The sequence below is a fragment of the Telmatherina bonti genome (assembly GCF_933228915.1).
Source record: "Telmatherina bonti genome assembly, chromosome: 20".
Taxonomy (NCBI): domain Eukaryota; kingdom Metazoa; phylum Chordata; class Actinopteri; order Atheriniformes; family Telmatherinidae; genus Telmatherina; species Telmatherina bonti.
In genome coordinates this window covers 27,059,188-27,080,842 of record NC_136618.1, presented here as the reverse complement: position 1 = coordinate 27,080,842, position 21,655 = coordinate 27,059,188, and the positions used below count along the sequence as shown (strand labels likewise).

Here is a 21,655-nt window from a genome sequence, read left to right as displayed (position 1 = left end):
ACGCAGGCGTTTGTGTTTTCTAAGTCTTGTAACGTCGTCCTCAGATAGCTTGGCCTAACTCTCAGTATTATCAGTTCAGCTACATGTGAGACAGACTCTGTGTAAAGAACCTGTTTTTTTTTTTTTTGTTTTTTACAGAACATTTAAGATCAGTTTTGCAGCTAATATTGCACGTGTGGTGTTGTGTAGACATGAACGTGATGTTACGCAAGATCAGCCAGCATTTAGAGGTTGTTTTTATCTTGTGTTCATCACAGTAGGAGAGTAGACGATAAGTCTGTCATCATCCAAACACGCCGAATAGCCCTGCAAAGCCCCAAGTGTGCAATAACTAAAGCCATATGTATGGCCGAGTGAGACGTGGGGCAGCAGCGATGTGGCTTAAATGTCAGATCAGATCATTTCAGAACGTATCCTGACTGACTAAATGGCCCAGGAACTAAATTATTTAGCTAATTTTTCTTTTACTTATTTTACAGATTTTATGTAAAAACAACACCAAAAAGTATCAATGCATCACAAGACAATGAATTTTGTCTTTATATATACTGGGGATGCACCGATCCACTTCCAATATCCGATACAGGTATCTGAAATTTGAATATCTTCAGATCCCGATATTTGCCGATACTAAATCTCTTTATGTGAACATTATTATAACTATGGTTATTATTGCTGTTATAACTGTGTCGGATTTCATTAGGTTGTAATAAATGACCCATCCTTTTTTAAGTTACTTCACCAATACAATATAATAACAGATCTAACAATTTCAACAAGTTTTATATTGATTTGTCACATTTTACCTAAATACAACTATAAATGTGTGGTTGTGAAACAAAGATCTCGCTTTTAGTGGAACAAAAAATGTCACATTTTAACATTCAAGGCATTTATTTCTTTTAAAACACGTCCAAAGCATGTCATCAAACACATCTGCACTGGCTTGACTAGTGTGGTATCGGTTGTGGTATCAGTACACTTTTATTAAAACCAAGTACGAGTACAAACGTTGGTTATTGAGCCGATACCGATACTGGTATCGATATTGGTGCATCCCTGGTACATACAGACTTGTGCTTCATACAGAACAGAGCCGGTGAGTTTCTCCTAGATGTTTATCAGGATCTTTTAGGCAAAGTGACGTGTTTCTCACTGTTCACAGATCCACACATCAGATGTGTTTTAATGAAATGAAGAATCTGGAGAGCACTTTCAGCTCTGTGGTGTAACGTCTGTGTGAAGGAAAACTTCCTACAATGTCCTTATTTATCCAGATTATAACACATTATGTGAATCACGTGATGCTCTTCAGTTGTGATGAAAAATAATTTTTAAACATGTGCAGCTGCAGGTTAACACATTTGTGTAGAAAAGGAACAACGTCTCCATGATGGTGTGTTTATATTCAGGTCACAGACAGCAGAATGATGACATTATTTAACTTACTGTAATCTAACAAAGAAGCCTCTTAAGTTTTTTTTTTGTTTGTTTTTTTCTTTCTCCCACCTGAAACCACAAAGCGACACCTTATAATTCAGCTGCAAGAACCTGTTCCTCTGTGAGACCTGGGAGCTGTCATCAACAAGGGACTACTTGTGCTTTTAAATCAAGCCGATGAATAAGATCTGCATGTAGCCGAGGGCCGTTTGTCCAATAAAAACACACTGTTCTCCTTTGTCGTAGAAAAAACACTTTGCTCTAGACGCGGATCAGCCTTGATGTGAGTCGGTTGGCTGCGCTTTGCTTCATGTGTCTCCGAGTTAGTCCTCACATAACGCTGTTTGTTTGACTTCCCTTCAGGCCAAGCAGAAGGATGGACGCGACCAGAGCGAAGCGTCGGCCGTTGCCTCTCCTGCCGCGGAGGAGGAGCTCTTCTCCTGGCCAGGGCCCAAAACGCTTCACCTGCGGCGAACATCCCAGGGCTTCGGCTTCACGCTGCGGCACTTCATTGTCTACCCGCCTGAATCTGCCGTCCACAACTCATTAAAGGTGAGTGAAAAAAAGAAGAGAGATCATTGTTGTTCAGTCGTTTTATTGGAAAAGCTGAGATGCTGCTGTGTGAATAAAAACACACAAAAAAAAACAGTTAGCTGAGGTAGGATGAATATAAACGCATTGTTTACTCTTAGACATGATTCAGCTGGTGGTCAAACTGCAGCTTTCCAGCACCGTTGTCAATTAAACTTAACAAATAAAAAGCAACGTTTCGGATCTTCCTGAAGCTGTTATGTTTTCCAGCTGTGGGCAGCCCTTAAATTTCCTCTGTGCGATAGCTGCCAGTCGGGAGGAAGTATTTTTTTTTCTCTCTTCCTGTATTCCCACTTCAAAATGTTCCTTTAATGATGTTCTCAGAGACAAAAGGCTCTTCAGGACAGTGACAGTATTTTTTGGTTTAATGTAAATTTGTTTGTTTTTATGGACATTTTTTGTCCAATTTGGACACATAAGGAGGAAATACCAGTCAGGAAAAGTGATTCAGTGTTTCAGTCGTATTTGTTGTGCAACAGAGCAGGTTTTTCTGACCTACATCATAGCACCTGGGAACCCTTCCAGCCGTCTCCTGGATAAGAACAGTCCCAGTCTGCCCTCTGGTACCAATCCTGACATTACAGAACTTCCGGCACCTCGTGGGCACAGACCAACTCTGGCTGAACGGCGCTCTCACAACGGCGCTCCTATTACGGGAGAATTAAGTCAGCTTTTTCTAAAGCTTATCATGGCCTCCCAAATATTAGTTTTTGTAAGTGATAATTCAGGATAAGTTAGGTTTACCTTTCTCTGAAGTGTGTTTGGGTAACCTCTTCTGTTTTCACAGAAGGATTTCCTGCAACGTTAGCAGAGGACTCTGTTTGTAGCACTTGGCTTTGGCTCTGCATGTTGAAAGAGGAACTACGAGGATTTTCAGACATTTGTGCAATCAGAGAGATAGACTTTCTCCCGCAGGTCTTCTTGGGTATCGCCGTGGTTTTTCAGGTGCATTTAGGTCCAGTCGGGACCAGTTTGTGTTCCTGCCATCTCACTGTAACTTCTTTATAAGATGCAAAAGACTTATCCCGAGCTGTAAATTTATTTTTCTTGTTAGTAATTGATTTATTCAGATAACATTTTGGTATATCTGTTGGAGGTATTTAGTGCTTTTCTGATGACTTTGGCTGGTTTCCTATAAGAAGAGATTCTGGGAATTAATCAGACTGAAACCCTGAACTTCACCCAGGTCTTTCTCCCTGTAAACCTCCACTAACTCTGTCATTATGTAACCTCAGCTGACATGGAAAGGGTTAAAAAATAAATAAAATCCTTGCATGTTAGTCACTTCTCGTAATTACTTTTAGGGTTTTGGATCGGAGTTCTTGACAAATTGCTGTTTGAGGGTATTGGGGTTAGCTTGAAGAGGGTCAGGCCATCTTAAGGAAAGCCTTGGGAGAGCAGTGAGTCTTAAAGGATACATGGAGAACATATGTGTCACTGAGGGGAAGTGGATTAAAGCAGCAGTGTGGACATTTGAGGGAAATTAAGGTTTTATGTGTCAGGGATAGAAAAACAAAAACATCACTGAAGTGTTTTTTCTTTTTCTTTTGCTATAAAGTGTCAAAAGGTTTGTTAATTTAATGGCAGATCTGTGCTTTAACAGGTTAATATCTCCTGTAAATCATCTTAAATCATTGATTGTGCTGATTATGCATTTATATTCTGATAAGTTAGTTTGTTTAGAGGATGTTTTCTCTTGACTGGATCTTGTAAATGTGTGAACAGACGCTGTCAAAGCAGGTTTATGTTTTCTACTGTCATTTATCATGTTGCACAGCAACATTAGTAGAATACTTCTGCTCTCTCTTCACTGCGCTGCTGTGTGTCCTTTGTTTTGCTTTTCAGTCTTGTCAAATGTGAATTTGCTTTTAACAGCCTGAGAAAACCAACATGTGTGTGTGAGTGTGTGTGAAACGTGTCGGTAGTAGAGTGTTTCAGGCTTGGCAGGGTTTTGTTGGATGTTTGTAAAGAAGAAAGTGCAGCATTTTAGTCCGTTAGCTTCCTGATTGCTGATTTTGTGTTTGTAGTTTCTACTTTATCGACTCTTGCATGATTGGATCAGCACTGAAATTTGTGTCCAGGCGGCACATACGTCATCTGTTGGTATGATGGTGGCTAGTGGGAAGAAAAATTAAACTCATCCCTATCTAATACTAGTAGATGTGGTCTAGCTGTGATTTTAGAGTTATTGGCAGATATTGTAAAACCTTTTAAGGGTTCCTCCTTTTTATTAGGGGTGGGAATATCGACTTGAAGAATTGAAAATCGTGATTTTTTTTTGCTTCCACAATTTTAAAATAGATTTTTTGTTGTTAAAAAAATCTATTTTTTTTCAAACAAATAAAAATAATCCATTATAATGACTTTTTTAAAATTATTTTTTACTTGTCTTCTTGGGCATTATGGCAGCAGAATGATGGTCTGGTTATTGTGTTGTTTTTTTTTTCCTCATTGAAATCAAGAAAAACGACGAGCAAAAAGAATAGAATCACAATTTAAATCGAATCAGCACCCAAAAAATCATAATCAAATCAAATCTGGACAAAAGCATATCGTCAGAGCCGTACCTTTTTATACAAGAAAAGCAGTAATAATATGGATGGTAATGACTCCATTGTCCATACCGTCTACTATTTTTCTTTGCTTTTCAGTAATCAGTTTTTGGGTTTTTGTTGCGTTTTGAAGCATATTTAGAGGAGGTAAATAAGAAAATATCAGTAGAAATGGTTAATGAAAAAAAACTCCAGCTGTTTTAACATCAGTAGAGGTAATGGGGTAAAAATCAGCTTTTTAAAAGGACTTGATGAACAGTAGAGGGAATGAAAACAACTTTCCAAACATAAAATGACAAAACCCTCCAGCTGTTTATGATCTGAAGCGAAACAATTAATTCACGTGACAGATCAGCGACTAAAGTGAATCTTAAAGAAGACTTGTCCCTGTTTTCCTCTTCTGGGCATCTTCAGCAGTTTTCATTTGTTTCCATTCATTAGTTTTTGTTTTTGTTTTTATAAACAGCAACTTCTGCTGAATAGCAAGCAGAAGCAATGCAGCCCACACCACCACCTCCTAGTGACACTATGCAACATCGTTTATCCGCTTCAAAACCAAGATCTACTCAGATTTACTTCAAAAGAAGAAGATTAGTCTCTTTACAGAGTTGTTATTATTTATTATTTCCTTTATTTATAAGTCAATTAAGATGCTGATTGTCTGGTGTTTCAGAAACTGTTGTAGAAGTGTGACTGGGTTTTAATGATGACAATGTCATAAATCATCTCTGCTTTACAGAGTTGTATACTGAAATCAGAACATCTCACAAATGATCTGACATGTATTTTCTATCTTTGTTTCTCTTCCAGGATGATGAAAATGGCAGCCGAGGTGAGTCTGGACACACCAAACTTTGTTTAAAAGCTGCATGAATTAGCGATGCTCACTGTGAGATCAGGAAAGCACAGAAACCATTCAGTCTTCTCTGCTTCACTGAATAACAATTAAATTAGTATTGGCAGTCCACTGCTATAATATACTCTCACTAACTGTAAATATTGATATAGATTTTATAATGTCTGCATACGTTTTTTGCCTCATTAACCTAAAGCCTCAGTCTGCATCGATTGCTGCACAAAAAGCCCAGTTTCTGGCCCAGTAATGGTTGTAAAACTGGTTGTTACAGGTGAAGTAGTTTGCCTGGAAGTGCTGTTTTGTGTACTTTACGGTTTAAGTCATTGCTCTTCAGTGTGTCTGTGCTGGCTGCCTGCACCCTGAGCTTGGCAAGGCCTCAGCATTCCTCAAAGCATCCGGCTTGTCATTCCAGCCCCTCAGTATTCAGTTCACATCTGCAGCCCAGCGTGAATGCTGCAGAACTGCTCTGCTACTCTTCATCAGGAGCCTTCTTAGCAGCCGCTGCATCACATCTCATGTCTAGATGAATGCAAAGAGCCTCAAAGCTTTTCTCAGTAGTCGTCTTTAATCAGAGATTAGCAAGCATGTAGACTTCCAGAAAAAAATCACTAATTTTTTATTCAAAGACATTTAAACCTGTTTGTGTTTTCTACTCAGTGGATATTTGATGCATCCGAGTTCATTTTCTGATCTAAGTACTTTGTTCTTTTCCATTAATTGTATTTGTTTGACCTGCAATGTCCCCAAAAGCCCCCCCCCCCCCGAGGTGTGTTTCAGTAAATTGTTTTAGCTTGAACAAGCAGTGAATGCAAAAATCCAAAGTCAAAAGGAGAGTAAGTGGAGCTTTTGAGATAAATCTGAGCTTTAATACCTCTGAACGGGAAATAGAGAGATTCCTGTAAGTGTCCCTCATCATCCATGTTGGCCAGTAGTATCACATTCCTCCTGCTACCCCCTCCCTCCACCCCTTTCAGCTCCTCCATATCCTCCCGTCTCGCTCAACACAGGACTGCACATTCCTGCATGGCAACATGCACTTTATAAATGTGGATTCCTTTGCGTGACGCTACCTGAAAGAGTGTAAAACCCATGTGTGACTTGTGTAGGTGTGCTTTTAAAGCCTGCACGGCAAGTGCATGAGAACCGTCCATGAAGCTCAGTAGACGGAGAATAATGATCGTGGCCTGGAGAGCCCCCCTCCTGCTGCTACAGGAAGTGTCCTGGCTCACTTCCAGCCTCTCATAAATCCTTCTTGGCCTCTCAGCGGGCTCGGAGACCAAGCAGTGGTCATGATGCTGACATGTAGCCCAGCGGGATGTCAGAAACTGATATCCAGAATGTCAGGAATTTCTCAGAAAATCTGCAACAGGATGAAAACTTGAGCTGTGCTGAAAGTTTGTGTTTGTAATGAGAACTTAATTATGCAGTTTGCTACAGATATTAAACCACAGGAATACACTGAAGTATTAGATTATTTTATTTATCAGGGTTAATAAAGTCATTTTAATGCAGGAAAATACAGTCGGTTGAACATTGTTGTTTTTCTTTAGATAGTTGCTGTATTTAGATAACAAGTTAAAGATAGTTTGCAAATAGTGTAGATAGCTGTTGTGCTCCTCTGTAGTCAAACCACCCTCCCAGACCTCACTATTCCCACTACAGGGATCTGCAAAAGCTGGTCTTTGAAGTCTGTGGTCCTGCAGGTTTTAGATGTTTACCTGCTCCAACACAACTGATTGAAAAAAGGTGGATCTCCAGCAGCTTGTTAAGTTCTAAACACACCCGGTAATGAGCCATTAATGTGATTTAGATGTGCTGAATCAGGAAACATCTAAAACAGAGGTGTCCAAAGTCGGTTCTCCAGGTCCAGGTTTTTGATGGATCCCTTTCCCAACACACCTGGCTCACATTAATATGATCCAAGAGCCAATGAAGTTCTGCGCTGTGACTGATTCATTTGAGTCAGGTGTGTTGGAGCAGGGATACATGGAAAACCCGCAGGTTTGTGGGGCCGGCGCCGGACACCTCTGGTATAAAAACAGCAAAACCTCAAAGTCAGGATTGGATGATCCCTGCCCCAAAAGACTTGACAACTGGAAAGTTTGACAGGCCCCATTATAGCGCCAGTCTGCCACTGGAAAACTGAACTAAATATCCAGCTCTGCTCGTATTTCCTTTCTCCTCTGATGGAAGTACGTGCATTTGGAGGGAGGTCGATTTTAAACAGAAATGATTGACTTAATTGGTTAAAAGGCATTAAAGGCTGTTACTGACTAGAGATTTGGAAGGTGTTTGTTAGCTTTGTAGTGTGAACAAAAAAAAAAAAATTTATATATTTATTTAGTGGTGTCGTGGTTAGAAATATCACCTCTCAGTATGAGGTTCCTGGTGTGTTTCTATGCTGCAAGACAAACCCATCTACTGTACACGGACTTTTGCATGTTCTCCCTGTATGTGGGCTGTCTTTGGATACTCCAGCTTCCCTCCACACTCCAAGGTATGATATTTAGTTAACTGGTGACTAAATTGATCCTGTGAATGAGTTTAAAGTGTGCATAGTTACCTCATGTGTCTCTGTGATAACCTGTGGAACAGGTTCCAGCCCTGCTTACAAACATTAATCGGATAAAACCATAGACTGTATATAAAGAGATGGACGGAGTCTCTGTGACGTCACCCGTTGGTTTCTGAAGAACTGAATTGAAGCTCGGTGGGCGGTTCCTACCATGTTGGCAGCGTCATGCGCGTCGTCTCACCCGGAAAATACAAATATGGGCAAAGAGGTGGAGCTGAGAGGGCAGCTGTGAGCGTCATGGTGGGTGATTGACATCGAGCGAACTCTGAGCTTTCTGTAGCTAAGAGCTAACCCCAAGATAACAGGAGCTAACCAGCTAACGGAGGTAAGCGGGCTAAAATTAAGTCACGTTGTTAACCAGCTAAAAACTGCGGTTGTTCTACGTTTTTCTTACTTGAAGCCAGAGATTAGAACCTGTCAATCAAAAGGACACGCTCCTAAATTTGCCGAATTTAGAGATTAAATTACTTTTAAACAGGCGAGTTAGAAAAAAATTCACTCCCCCCACAGTTGTCATGAAGGAAAACCTGACCTATAAACCGAAAATGGATTTTTGAATCAGGCTGTAAACATGTTTATTTCTGCCGTGAAGTTGGTCTTTTTAACATGGGAGTCTATGGGGATTTGCTCTGTTTTGCAGCCCCTAGTGGATGAAGGAGGAACAGCAGTTTCATGCACTTTAGCATAGGCTTCACTTTTAACCACCGGAGGTTGCCGCTTGCATAAAACCAGAAAATATAAAGTATCTAAGTTTGCAGAAAGTAGAGGTAGATTTTGGTACCTGCAGGGAGAAGCAGCAACACGCTCTCCTTTCTACAAAGAAGGATGTACGTCTTGTGTGTTTGGCAGTGCTGTTATGTCTTATTGATGTGTACAAATTATTATGGTTGCTGTGTGACAGCTGTGGTCACTGCTGGTCGCAATCATAGCAAATGGCATCAGCTCCAAAACCCCCATAACGTCACTGAAAAACCATGTGAAGTCACACACAGGCTCTCAGACAGATAATACATCCCATGTGCTTGGTTATTTTAATGTTCAGGTCTGTGAAGTTCACTGCAGCCTTCCCAGCACGCCGCGCTGCAGTTTATTTGCTTGACTCCAGGCCAGCGTGTGTGATGAGGCTGTTGGTGTTTGGAAATGAGGAGGAGGGGGGGGGGGTCGGCTGACCGCATGTTGACTAGCTGGGTGTTGCCGCTGGATACACTTCAAGCCTCCAGAAAGCACAAACACACACATACTGATGAAGATACAAACAAACATGGATGTGCAGAGTGTAGTTGCATGGTGGAGGATGGTATTTCTTTCTTTGTGGATCTGTTTATTTCCTTTCTCAGTGGTTGTGTACATACCAAGCAACCATTATCCAAAGTCTTCCTGTATCTCACTTCCTCTCGTCTTCTGTCTGTCTCTCCCATTCCTGTGTCCCGTCTCTTCAGCGGTGTGTTTTTACAAGTTGGTGAGAGGTAAAATCCGATCGAGCCGTTTTGTGCGATGCTTATGAAACTGCGCAGCAAGAGGAGCGACATAAAAAAAAAATAAAAAAAATGTCTCCATCTGTTTAAATATTTGTTTTTCATTCAACGTGAAACTCTCTTCGCTGCAGATCCCAGCTTTAGTTCCTTTCTTTTCTCCTTTTGGTCAGATTTCAGTTTGTTCCCATAAAGTCTGCAGAAGGAATGCAGAATTCCCCTCTATTCTCCTGTGGACCTTTAATGCTCCACTTTTTTTTTTCTTTTTTACAAAAGCTGCGTCCAAGCTTTGGGCTCTTCACTTATTTATCCTTTTCTTTGCTTATTGCTTATTTAACTGCTTTTCTTCTGTCTTATGTGTTTTCTGAATATTTGCTTTCATTTAATTCATCAGATATAGTTTAGTTTTAATAATTATTCTGAAGCAACTATAAATTTAGTAGCTTGTTTAGATTGTTTAGTTTGTATGGAAGACACACATTTATAACTAAAGATATAACAAAAACTTAAATGACTGACTCCCAGGATCAGATTTATTTGGAAAAACTGGTTCATTGTTGGGTATAGCGGTAAGAGCGGGCTCTTCATTGGCTGTTTGGTTACATTTCTTGAAGCAATGTTTACTTTCTGGTTTTATCAGCTGATAAAATGGCGCCAAATCTTTATTCAATTAAATGTAAATTGTCTCTAAATATAGTTATTCTGCCCCACCAGCAGATGTTGCTGTCTGCCTTGTTTATGCCACGCTGTTGACCCCCTGCCCTGTTCAGGACGTGTAATATTGAGGTAATTGAGTCCTAAATGTTTGAGCCAGAAACGTGCGGTTTCCTGATCCTGCTCAGCTTTTACCGTTTTCTCTGCTGAGCTTTTGGTGATGTCTCCTCTGGCTTGCTTTAGCTATCATTTATTCTGTTCCTAAGGTGCTACAGATTAGCTGTAAACCCTCATTCTGCATGCGATGTGGACATAAATGAGAACAGTGAGGAGACACGTATGAATAAAACCTCCGTACATTCTCCTATTCACTTGTATTACTGTTAGTTTCATCAACAACAATGCACAAACATTAGTTGTGTGGTTTCCAACCCTTTAAGACCCCTACACAGCAAAAAGCTGTGGACCCCCAGTGATGAAGTGATGAAGTTTTATCACCACAGATTCTGCATTCTGTCCTGTTTTCGACATTAAGGTAACTATCAATATATAACTTTACCTTTTTTTTCCAGTAGACACATCATCTGCACTGTGGTGTTTCTTAGATGTGTTTCGCTGATGAAATGGTGATGGAAAAATCAAAGATACCCGGATAGACGCGAACTACTCCACTACTGTAGCTCTAATAGCTCGCTGACCTCACTACATGGACGAAAATTGATTTGATGTACAAGGCTGCGGCCATCAAAGTATTTATTTTTTTAGTAAGGCCATGAATGAGCAAAAGTTTGCGATCATACTTTATGGATCTGTATGTTGTAAAATACTGAGAAATTGTAGATTTTGATCATTTCCATTTATTCAGTTTTGAGAAGTTGGTGTTTAAGGTTCTAGATTTACTTTTTCAATATATACAAAACTGCTGTATGACCAAAGAAAAACTGAAGCTGTTATACCTCAACTCATTTACACCTCATCATTAAGTTATCTCTTAATGACCAATGTTTTATCAAGATTAAACAGCAAATAAATGCACAATAACAGATGTGAAAAGGGAAATAGTGGGGAGAAAATGGATGAATCCGACCACCATGCAGCGGTCCTTCCTGAAACGAGCGCTACTGTCCCTGTTGGAACCCTGTGGTAACGCCAGAGATTTAACTTGGTCAAAACAACTGGCTGTTTGTCACCTTCGTAATACATTAAAACTAGAAAAATTGGTTCCTCCAGTTTTCCACGTGGAACATAGTTTGTCTGACATGAGACTGAAGGGGCTTGGGAGCAGCGAAGCAGAAATCCTTGATGCTACATGTCAACAAGAAGAGGTCAGGTGACCTCACAAGTGGAATAAAGCTTTTTTTTTTTTTTTTTTGCAACACAAGATTTCTTATCCTTTTTTGCTTTGGGCCTGCTTGATACTTTGAAAGCCCCGCATTCCTCATAATCCACAAATCATTTTCTCCCAGTGCTTTTTAGTAGTAAAACCAATTAAAAACCAGGTGAATTCAGTATTTTACATTTGCCAACATATTCTCTAGCATTGGAGGAAAAAAACAGTAAGAAAATAAAAGTGAACCTGTGGCAACATATTTGTAAAATAAATAAGTGTGTCAGCAAATGTCAGCGATAAGGAGAAAAATCTGTCATGCTTCCGTTATGTTTAAGATATCTCTGCGTTTTCTGCTGTTGTGTGAAGCTCATGACAATATCAGACATATGTAAGGAACTGCCGTCATAAAAACATACGATTCTTAGATACTGCAACAGGCATGTCATCGTGGAGCTGTCCCAGCTTTTGTGTTCGGTAGTAATGGTTGGACATTTATAGACGCTCTATCTCAGCTCCAGAATTGACATGTCTCTTAGTTTGAAGACTGAACATGGATTCAGATTCTTGGCAGCAGAGCTTCCAACATGTAGATGTTTTGCCCTTTCTTTGTGGGGTTGAATCTATTACATCACTTTCTGCAGCAGCTGGGGTCGGGGGGGCTGGAACTGTAGCTTCTCATGTTAAATGCATTTCTCATTTCATTTAGTTAAGCTTCACGGAAACTAAAGTGCTCCACTCGCTCGCTCTTAAAGCAGAAGGTGCCAACGGAGGGATTTCTTGCTAATCTGTCTTGAGGATTTGGTTGACTTTACTTTATTGACCCTTTTCTAAGTTCTTTTTGTGCTCCATCAACATTTAGAAAATAGATTTATACTATTTGTGATTTTACTCAGAATCTTCCACGTCCGTGATTATTTCTTCAATTCCCAGTAACAAAGTAAAAAAAACTTCATTTTTATTGAAGGGAGAGTTTGACTGGTTCAGATCAGATGAACTAGGCTGGAAAGTTTAGAGTATATCACATATGTTAACTAGAAACATAACTAAAATGAAAACCGCTGCTGTTTTTATGAGTAACTGCAATTAATTACATATTCATCTGATATTGGCTGTTAACATTACAATTAAAAAATTTAAACTTTTTTTTTTTTTTTTTTTTTAAAGAATTGCAATTAAAAACAACATGAAAAGTTAAACCCATTACTGGTTAAGTTATTATGAGTTGTTTTTTTTCTGCACTCTTTTTTCTGTAGCCGAATCAGCTGTTCAGGGCGGAAGTTAAAACTGTCTGTTTATTTAAAATAACATTTTTACAAACTAAAATCACCATATGTGACTCAGTGTTTGTGACTTTCTCTCCCACTGGAACCTAATCTCCCTCGGTGCGTAGTTTGACTCGGTTAACAAAAAGAAAGCAGCGTCATTGAGTCAACTTTTTCTTCTTGTGTTGTTTGCTTGGCGTTTGAGTAATGTCGCTTCATATTCTCTTTTCCCTGGATGGATTCTGGTATTTGAATTCTTTGGAAAGAAAAGTGATGGAAAGAACTCCACCACCTTCCTGTCCTGCTGAGAAACACACCCGGAATGCATGTGTGTGTTCATGTGTGTGTGTGTGTGTGTGTGTGTTGCACTTAACACAGGATTGTCATGCATGTGTTTCTGCATGGAGATGTTTTGCAAGTTGGGAATCCGTTGTCTTGGAAATGAAGTTACTCCTGATGGGAGTTAAATTTGGGTATTTAGTTCGATCTGCGGTTTGTGCAGCGTATTCCTGTGATGTTCCTCCACACTGAACACTGAGATGGCGTAAATTATGAATCGTTTGATATAAACATTCAGCTCACGTCCACTTTTACCTTACGGAGTTTGTTCTGCTGTCATGGTGACAGTTAGGCTGGATTTATACTCCTGCTGCGTACAGCAGGACCAGTGTAGCTGATGCTTCCTCACTTTGGTCTAGTCAAAGCGTCATGTTGGAGTATCTCTTCTGTGGTCACCGCACTAATTGGTGGTGTGGTAGTTAGCACTGCAGCCTCGCTGGTTTGACTGGGGGGGCTGTAGATAGACGTAGCCTCTGTGACGTCACCCATAGGTTTCTGAAGAGCTGAATTGAAGCTTGGTGGGTGGTTCCTTTCATTGCCACCTTGGCAGGGGCATGTGTGTCATCCCGCCCGGAAAATACATATTTGGACAAAGAGGTGGAGCTGAGAGGGGGGTTGTGAGTGTCATGGTGGATGATTGACATCGAGCGAACTCCGAGCTTTCTGTAGCTAAGAGCTAACCAAGCTAACCCGGAGATAACAGGAGCTAACCAGCTAACAGAGGTAAGCGGGCTAAAGCCAAGCCATGTTATTAACCGGCTAAAAAAACCGCGGCTGCTCCACATTCTTCTTACTTGAAGCGGGAGATTGGGTACCTGTCAATCAAAAGGACACGCCCCTAAATCTGCTGAATTTCGAGATTAAATTACTTTTGAACGGCGAGTTAGAAAAAAAATTCACTCCCCCCACAGTTGTCATGAAGGTAAACCTGACCTATTAAACCTAAAACGGATTTTTGAACCAGGCTGTAAAATGTTTATTTCTGCTCTAAAATTGGTCTTTTTAACATGGGAGTCTATGGAGATTTGCTCTGTTTTGCAGCCCCTAGCGAATGAAGGTGGAACTGCAGTTTTATGCACTTTAGCATAGGCTTCACTTTTAACTGCCGGAGGTTGCTGCTTGCATAAAACCAGAAAATATAAAGTATCTAAGTTTGCAGAATGTAGAGGTAAATTTTGGTACCTGCAGGGAAAAGCAGCAACATGCTCTCCTTTCTACAATGTGGTCTATGGTTCGAACATGTTGAACATGCCAACTTTATGTGTGAAGTTGGCATGTTCTTCTCATGCATGTGTGGGTTCTCTTCATGTACTCTGGCTTCCTTCCACCTACAAGACATGCATGTTCGGTTCATTACCGAGGTTAATTGATCACATCTTGCATGTAAGTCACTTTGGATTAAAGCGTTTGCCAAATGAGTGTAGAATAGAACAGAATATGATGTAATAACATTTTTACTGGGTTTATGTTTTAATGTGATGTTTTATTTTAGGTCCATTGGTGGTGCATGTGAGCAGACGGTGGCTCTTTTCTCTCTTGAGAGTATCAAACTTCAATGTAGATATCACACTTGGATTTCATGGTGACATCTGGAGACTAAAAGCTTGCTAGTGGAATAGTTGTGATTCAGGGTGAAGTTAGCAGTTTTATTACTCATAACTGCTTTTTAATCATTTGATTTGTAGAGTAATATGTTTAAAATGCATTGTGTTTATTGAACTAATATACAATGTCCAGCTTGTCTATCTAGCAAATAGGACATGTGATTGTCTTTGTGTGGAAGATTCTTATTAAACTGGACTGTGACAGCTGTGGTTCAGGTGTTACAACAAGTTTTTTACTTAAGATTGACACTGGAGCGCAGCTGGCGCACTGGGGTGCGATCTGGCTGCTGCTAGGTGGTGGTCTGGGGGTCCTGGTCCTCCGTTGGTGTGGGCTGTACCCTCTGCCTGCGGGGGCGGGGGGGCTGCTCTCGGGTTCTTGGGGCCCTGGGGCCTGCGCTCTGTCTGCCCTGGGTGGCCGGTGCCCGGTGGGATCGGCCCTTGCCGGCCTGGGCCTGCTGGGGCCTGTTACCCCTGACTGCGGGGGACTCTGGTTGGGGACCTCCTTCGCCACTTCCTGGGCGGATGCATGGCTGGCTCCGGAGTGGAGTGGTTGGGGTCTGTGCCTGGGGGTGACTGTCGGTTACCCGGGTCTCTGGGTTCTCCTGGCCTGCCTCTGGCCCTAGGCGGGCGGGGTCACATTGGCATGATCACTCTTCTCTGAACACGTTCCACTCTAAATGTTCTGCATGAATGTTCTGCATGTGTCACAGTCACTGAGTCATCCAGCAAGTTTATTCATTAACAGCAGGTAGCTCTCTTTCTGTCTTTTTTATTTAACTTGCTAGTTTCTGGTCCTCCTGATTGTCAATGGTTTTGTTCTCCACAGGGACCATGAATCTAGAGTTGGCCTGTGTGGGTGTATATATTTATGTGTGTGGGTGGGTATGTGTGTGTACATATGTATGTATGTATATGTCTGTATGTATGTGCATGGATATGTATGTGTATATGTATGTATATATATATGTATGTTTGTGTGTATATATATATATATGTATGTATGTATGTATATCTATCTATATATATGTATGTATGTGTGTATGTATATATGTATATGTATGTACTGTATGTGCGAGTGTATATACATGTATATGTAGGTGGGTATGTATGTGCATATACGTGTATGCATTGATCTCTTTGTTTTTTATGTTCTCTTTTCTGTTCTCTTTTTGCCCCTTTCCTGTCCTTTCCGGTCAGGTCCAGCAGCATAAACTCTGTAACTAACTATTAATTATTTAATAGTTAGTTAATAATAATAGTTAATAATAGTTAACTATTATCCAAAGCAAATAGAAAAATAAAATAAGAATCAAGAAATACAAGGGGATCATTACATCTATAAAAGTTCCCCTTGGCAAAATAAATTTGCTCAGCAGAACACAGCATCCAGAACATCAGTCTGCTTGCTTAAATGCTGGACAAGACCAAAAAAAAAAAAAAAAAAAAAAAAAAAAAAGATTGACACTGGCAGCTCCCCAATCGCAGACCATTCATGGCAGCTTTGCAGCTTTTTTCCCCCCATTTTTATATTGCATTGTTTTAAAAAAAAAAAAAAAAAAATTAAACCATCTGTTAACATGCAGCTTTTCAATGCAATGAAAAGGATTTAACTGGGATTCAGTCCTGGGTTAAATAACTGTCTCTGGTTCAGTTGGGAACATAACATCTGGATGTACACGGACATTTTGAGTGAAATTGCTGCGCTGGGGCGACCAGAGCGGGCAACGTTCCCATGTTCTTTATGAAAAACACAAGTTTACTGATCATATCATTTCATACTCAATCTCTTAGACTCCGCAGTGGCTTGTAGACACAAATGGACTGATTGATCTGTCTGTGAGACAGCTGGCAGATCACCATCAGTGCTGGTGTTTTCATCTATCATCAGAGAAAAACTGTAAATTATCTCAGAAAGTTGTGATGAATCAGAACCTGCGGTTGAACACAGAATATATGCAAAGCCATCCGTTGATATCGGTGTAGATGCACATTGCATGCTTGCAGATACTGGACAAGTTCTGGATACGCTGTAGCCTCCAAACCACCAAACTTCTGCTTCTGTAAAAATAATTAATGAAGCTTGTTTATTCCTGTATTTTAGATCCTGTTTAAACACGCTGCATCTAGTGTGAAAGTAGAACATTTGTAAAGTTCATTTCCAGCCTCTCACATGTAGAGATGTGGAAAACATTAATAATCATGCATAAAGCTAAACAATTCTTGTTACCACCGGGGCTGCAAATTCTTTTTATTTTAAATGATGAAACAAGTATACGAAATTGTGATTTTAAACTACCTTTCGCGAGAACTACACTCAAACACATGAGTATTTCAGTGGTTGGTGTAAAACAATGGAACGCACTTAAGCCATTTTAAAAGTTGTTCAAATCCTTCTCAAATTAAATTGAAATATAAAGAGTACATTCTAAAACTATATGCAAAAAAACGATGAAAAAAATGAATAAAAAAAATAAAAAGTAGGTATTTCATACCTGTGGTTTGTTCTTAGTGTTTGCCGTAGATGATGCCATCCAGTTGGTTTACTTTGAAATGAGGATGGAGTAGGGTTTATAAGATTAATTCTTCTTCCTACTCCAATTTTCTATTCCCTTCTTTTTTACATGAAATGTACTACAATGGGTTTGTATTAGTTGTTGTAACTTTGGAGTATATTTTCTGTTGTTGTTTTTTTGGATTTGCCAATATATTATGAAAGAGAAAAGAAAATAAAAAATGTTGAAATGAAATGAAACTGTTGCTCACAGGTCACCACCTTGTATGCCAGCTCTGCAGCCATCAGTGTGTGTGAATGTGATTGTAAAGCACTTTGTGAGGTGAAAGGTTCAACCCATTTTGCATTTGGTCATACATTGCTGCTTATTTTATCTGTTTGCTGATGTATTGTCAGATTAGATGTCTGTGCTGAAGGTGTGAACACATTTCGGCTATATTTCTATTTCTAAATCACTCCTACAGCGCCAACGGCAGCATCCAGGTGCATCGGCACACTGCTCCAGTGTGTGCTATGTTCTAAAAAGCTGTTGACAATCTGAGGCCAGCACCTTCACGTCATGTCAGTCAGTTGACACAGGTTGTGCGAAGACAGGCGGGTATTTCGGAGGTCACGACTCGGCTACGCAGGTGTTTTTGCACAGTTGAGGCTTTCAGAGTGAAGTTTTGTTTGGACTGGTTTATGTGAACTGCATCCAGCGTTAGACCTCTTCAAATTTGACCTTTTTCATCAAACCTATGCAAAGTGTTATTATTCCCATTCTCCAAGGTATAAACAAACTAAATATATCAGTTATTTTGGTCCTGGGCCTTGGCTAGGCGTGCCTCATGAGCCATGTAGTTTTATTTTTGACGTTTTTCAAAAACAATGAAAATTCGGGACATTATGTCCTTGTTTTCATTGTAGCTTCCCAGAGGCTGATGCTGTAGCACTGAAAGTTGTACCAAATGAAAGCTGTTCTACACCAGCCACTGTCTAACCATCACATCTGATGCAACTATCTGCAGCTATCCATGACCTCCAGCTTATGGAGAAGATGCTGCCATACAAGGGCTGCACGGTGGCGTAGTGGTTAGCACTGTGGCCTCTCTCTGTGTATGCTTCTCTCAAGGTACTCTGGCTTCCTCCCACCAATTACTCTATATTGTGAATGGTTGTTTGTCTGTTTGTGTTGGCCCTGTGATAGACTGGTGACATGGGACTGGGATCCTAACTTGGATTCAGAAAATGAATGAATACAGTACAAGCAGCATGACTATGAACTGGTGAAAATGGTAGCTGGTATCTGACCCAGGAGCTGGTGCCATTCACCTTGTTCAGTTCACATGACGGCATGACCAGATCTGCAAAGGAGAAGCTTAGGTGTCAGAAACACCTTAGAGTGCTGTTTGATGCTCTTGGAGTGAAATGTGACTGGCACACTACTCTTGCTGACACCTAAATAAAATTGGTTCAAATTTACACTGTTAATGTGTTTACAACCATATGCAAGAACATTTTATTAGCTTTCAACTTTCAGTGCTACAGCATCAGCCTCTGGGAAGCTACAATGAAAACAAGGACATAATGTCCAAAATTTTGCATTGTTTTTGGAAAAACGTCTATGATAAAACTACATGGCTCATGAGGCAGGCATAGCCAAGGTCCAAGATCAAAGTAAATGATATATTTAGTTCATTTAGACCTTGGAGAATGGGAATAATATCAGCTTGTATATGTTTGATGAAAGAGGTCTAACCCAGCGTGTCTTTATGATAATAAAAAAGTTGGAATTACAGCGTTTATTTTGAGGATGGCTTCATCTTCTGTCTTCAATCAGCCCTGTTTCTTTCAGCACACATCTGACCATAAAGCATGCTGCACTTCTGAAGGAAGTTTAAATTTATGGATTTATGTAAAGTGTATTTGTGCTTTGACCTTCCCACACTGTCGGGGGATGTCCTCGTGCCAGGATTATGTGCTTCCCATCTTCATATTTCCCTCCTGGAACAGACCTGCCTCAGATAGCCATCTAAACAACAGCACGGCCTCTCTCCTCAGGGTTGGAGGGGCTCAACACATTGTTTTGTGTGTTTGTACATCTGGATGTGGTTGTGGTTGCTTGTAAATGTGAGAGTGACACAAATAGTAAAGAGCAGCGAGCTGCACAGAGAGACAGGACGGCAGGTTAATGAAACGAATGGGCAGCGAGCCCAGCCCTCTGTAGAATAACATTATCTAACCCTGAGCAGCAGGGGAGCGGGGAGTGGGCCCACACAACCACGGCCAGCTGTGCAGCCGGGGACAGCAGCCAAACCAGAGCTGGTAGAGGCCAAAGAGCAGCTCTGACTCTCAGACTCAAACTGCTAACTTGTAGGTTTGACCAGAAAATACATCAGGAAAAACATATTGTTTGTCCGGCATGAGATCACACTGACGGTACAGATAAAATGTCCGTAAAGCGTGAAGCTCATGATGACAAGAAGACCGAATAAACAGACACGTATTTGCACTTGCTGTGTCTCAGGTGAAGAAAAGGCAAAGCTGGAGAAATAGAAGTGGTTTCAGAGCCAGTTAAATCTTAACTCCCAGGTGAAAATACACAAGTCTGACTGCAGTTTGGGAACTTGATATTGGTATTAAAGGGTTTAGTTGTACGTAGAACTAAAATGGGCATAATTTGACTATAAATTTAAAACATAAGAATTATTGTGATTTTAAGCCAAGAAAAGGCTAAATATCCATGACATGAACTGGTTAGATATTTCATTTATCAGCTGTGTTCTGTCTCAGATGTATTTATTAAATAAATTATGTGTAAAGTAGGTAAAATTCTTACAAAAACATGTTTGTTTGTTTTTTTCAATTATACATTTTGTCAGAAATGTCGACTTTGTTTTACTCCTGTCATTATGGCCTGATTTAGTTAAAAAATATGGAAAAATTGGTGCTTCCTGGTGTAAAGTAATACAAAAATATTATAAAATTATTGTAATAAATGAATTAAAAAAAAGAGTAACTTTGAAATTACTGCTATATCTGTCCTGAAAATGTATTTAAATAGAATTATTTTTTACTTTAAAATACCTAGCCTGCATTATTTAAAAAAATAAATAAATAAAGATCATATTTAAAAAAGAAAAAGTAATAAAATGGGTTTGTTTGTTGTTGATACAACACATTTAAGCTTTTGATTGTTTTTTGTTCCTGATATTGTAGTGTGAATTAAACTTTGACCACTGAGGAGTGAAAGGATGATGCGGTGACCTCTAGTGGCGACACTGCAGACAGATTTAAACAGCTTGGTGAAAAGTAATAACAGGGAAAGGATTGTTCTTCTCTTGTAGTTCTAGACCGATACTACTGGGTTGCACTAAAGCCTCGTCTAGGCTCCAGTTATATACATAAATAGTCGGGCTTTGACGATAGGTTTTCATACCGATTCGATTCCAATTCCAATTTTTTGTGTGGCGATTGGATTTAAATTCTGATTCTCATGATTCCTCAATTTTGCTAAATTTTGTAGACTAAAAACAAAAAAAAATGTACAAAACTGTTTTTACTAGTCATTTACGTGATTTAAATTAGAAAAAAACAACACAGTAGCCAGACCATCCTTCTGCTGCTATAATCCCCCAGAAGACAAGTAAAAAGATCAATTAAAACAATAAAAATAACATTTTTTATAATGGATTATCTTTATTCATTTGAAAAAAAAAAAAAAAAAGATTTTTTTAGCTAAAAAAAAAAAAAAAATCGATTTTAAAATAGTCAAGCAAAAAATCCCAATATTCTATTTTTTTTTATTTGATTTTCCCACCCCTAATAAATAGGCACATTCATGTCAATCTTTGCCAAACCTCACTGCCCTCATACTCCCATGCATTTATATTAAACAAGACGTCCACTAGAGGGCAGAAGAGAGATAATGGTAAAGATGGTGACAGTGGATGATACGACAGACATGGTAAAAGGCAGTGAAGCAGTGATCTGTGTGGCCGTTAGATACATCACAGCTTCTTCTCCTCTTTGTTCTTTTCACTGGTCCTACATGAGCTACGCTGTGCAACACTGCTCCTAAGGTTTCTGATGGTACTGCTCCATTTGCTCTGTCAGGACACACATCCACAAACTGAAAATGTACTGAAATCTGCACAAAGGATGCAGAAAGCTGGACAGAAAGCTCCATCTGTATGTGTGTATCGCTGCTCCAGTGAGTCCATGCACATGTCGGGTTAACTAGCAAAACGTTGCTTACTTACAGAAAGTGATTTGTAGTTTTTACTTAATAAATTGTGCTCAGTTTCATTTCCTGTTCTGATTTCCTACATTTGGTCTTGCCAAATCACCCTTTATCACATTATTGAATCAACCAGGAAGTTTCTTACCAGACTTTTCTCTACTCATCACAAGCAAAAGATGACCACAGATATCATCTGTTCAATTCTTGATTTAAATTTTACTATTTAAAATTTTTAGATTTTAAACT

General features: G+C 39.7%; 1 protein-coding gene across 8 annotated transcripts in view; it reads left to right on the top strand.

Annotated features, from left to right (window-relative positions):
• The window catches only part of arhgap21a (Rho GTPase activating protein 21a), a 108,441-nt gene that overhangs the window by 50,813 nt on the left and 35,973 nt on the right, over nucleotides 1–21,655 (top strand). For all 8 annotated transcript variants that reach the window (XM_079259814.1, XM_079259813.1, XM_079259816.1 and 5 more), the window contains 2 exons: nucleotides 1,804–1,992; nucleotides 5,394–5,415. In XM_079259814.1, coding sequence (XP_079115940.1) covers nucleotides 1,804–1,992; nucleotides 5,394–5,415 — 211 coding nt within the window. The remainder of the gene's footprint in view (nucleotides 1–1,803; nucleotides 1,993–5,393; nucleotides 5,416–21,655) is intronic.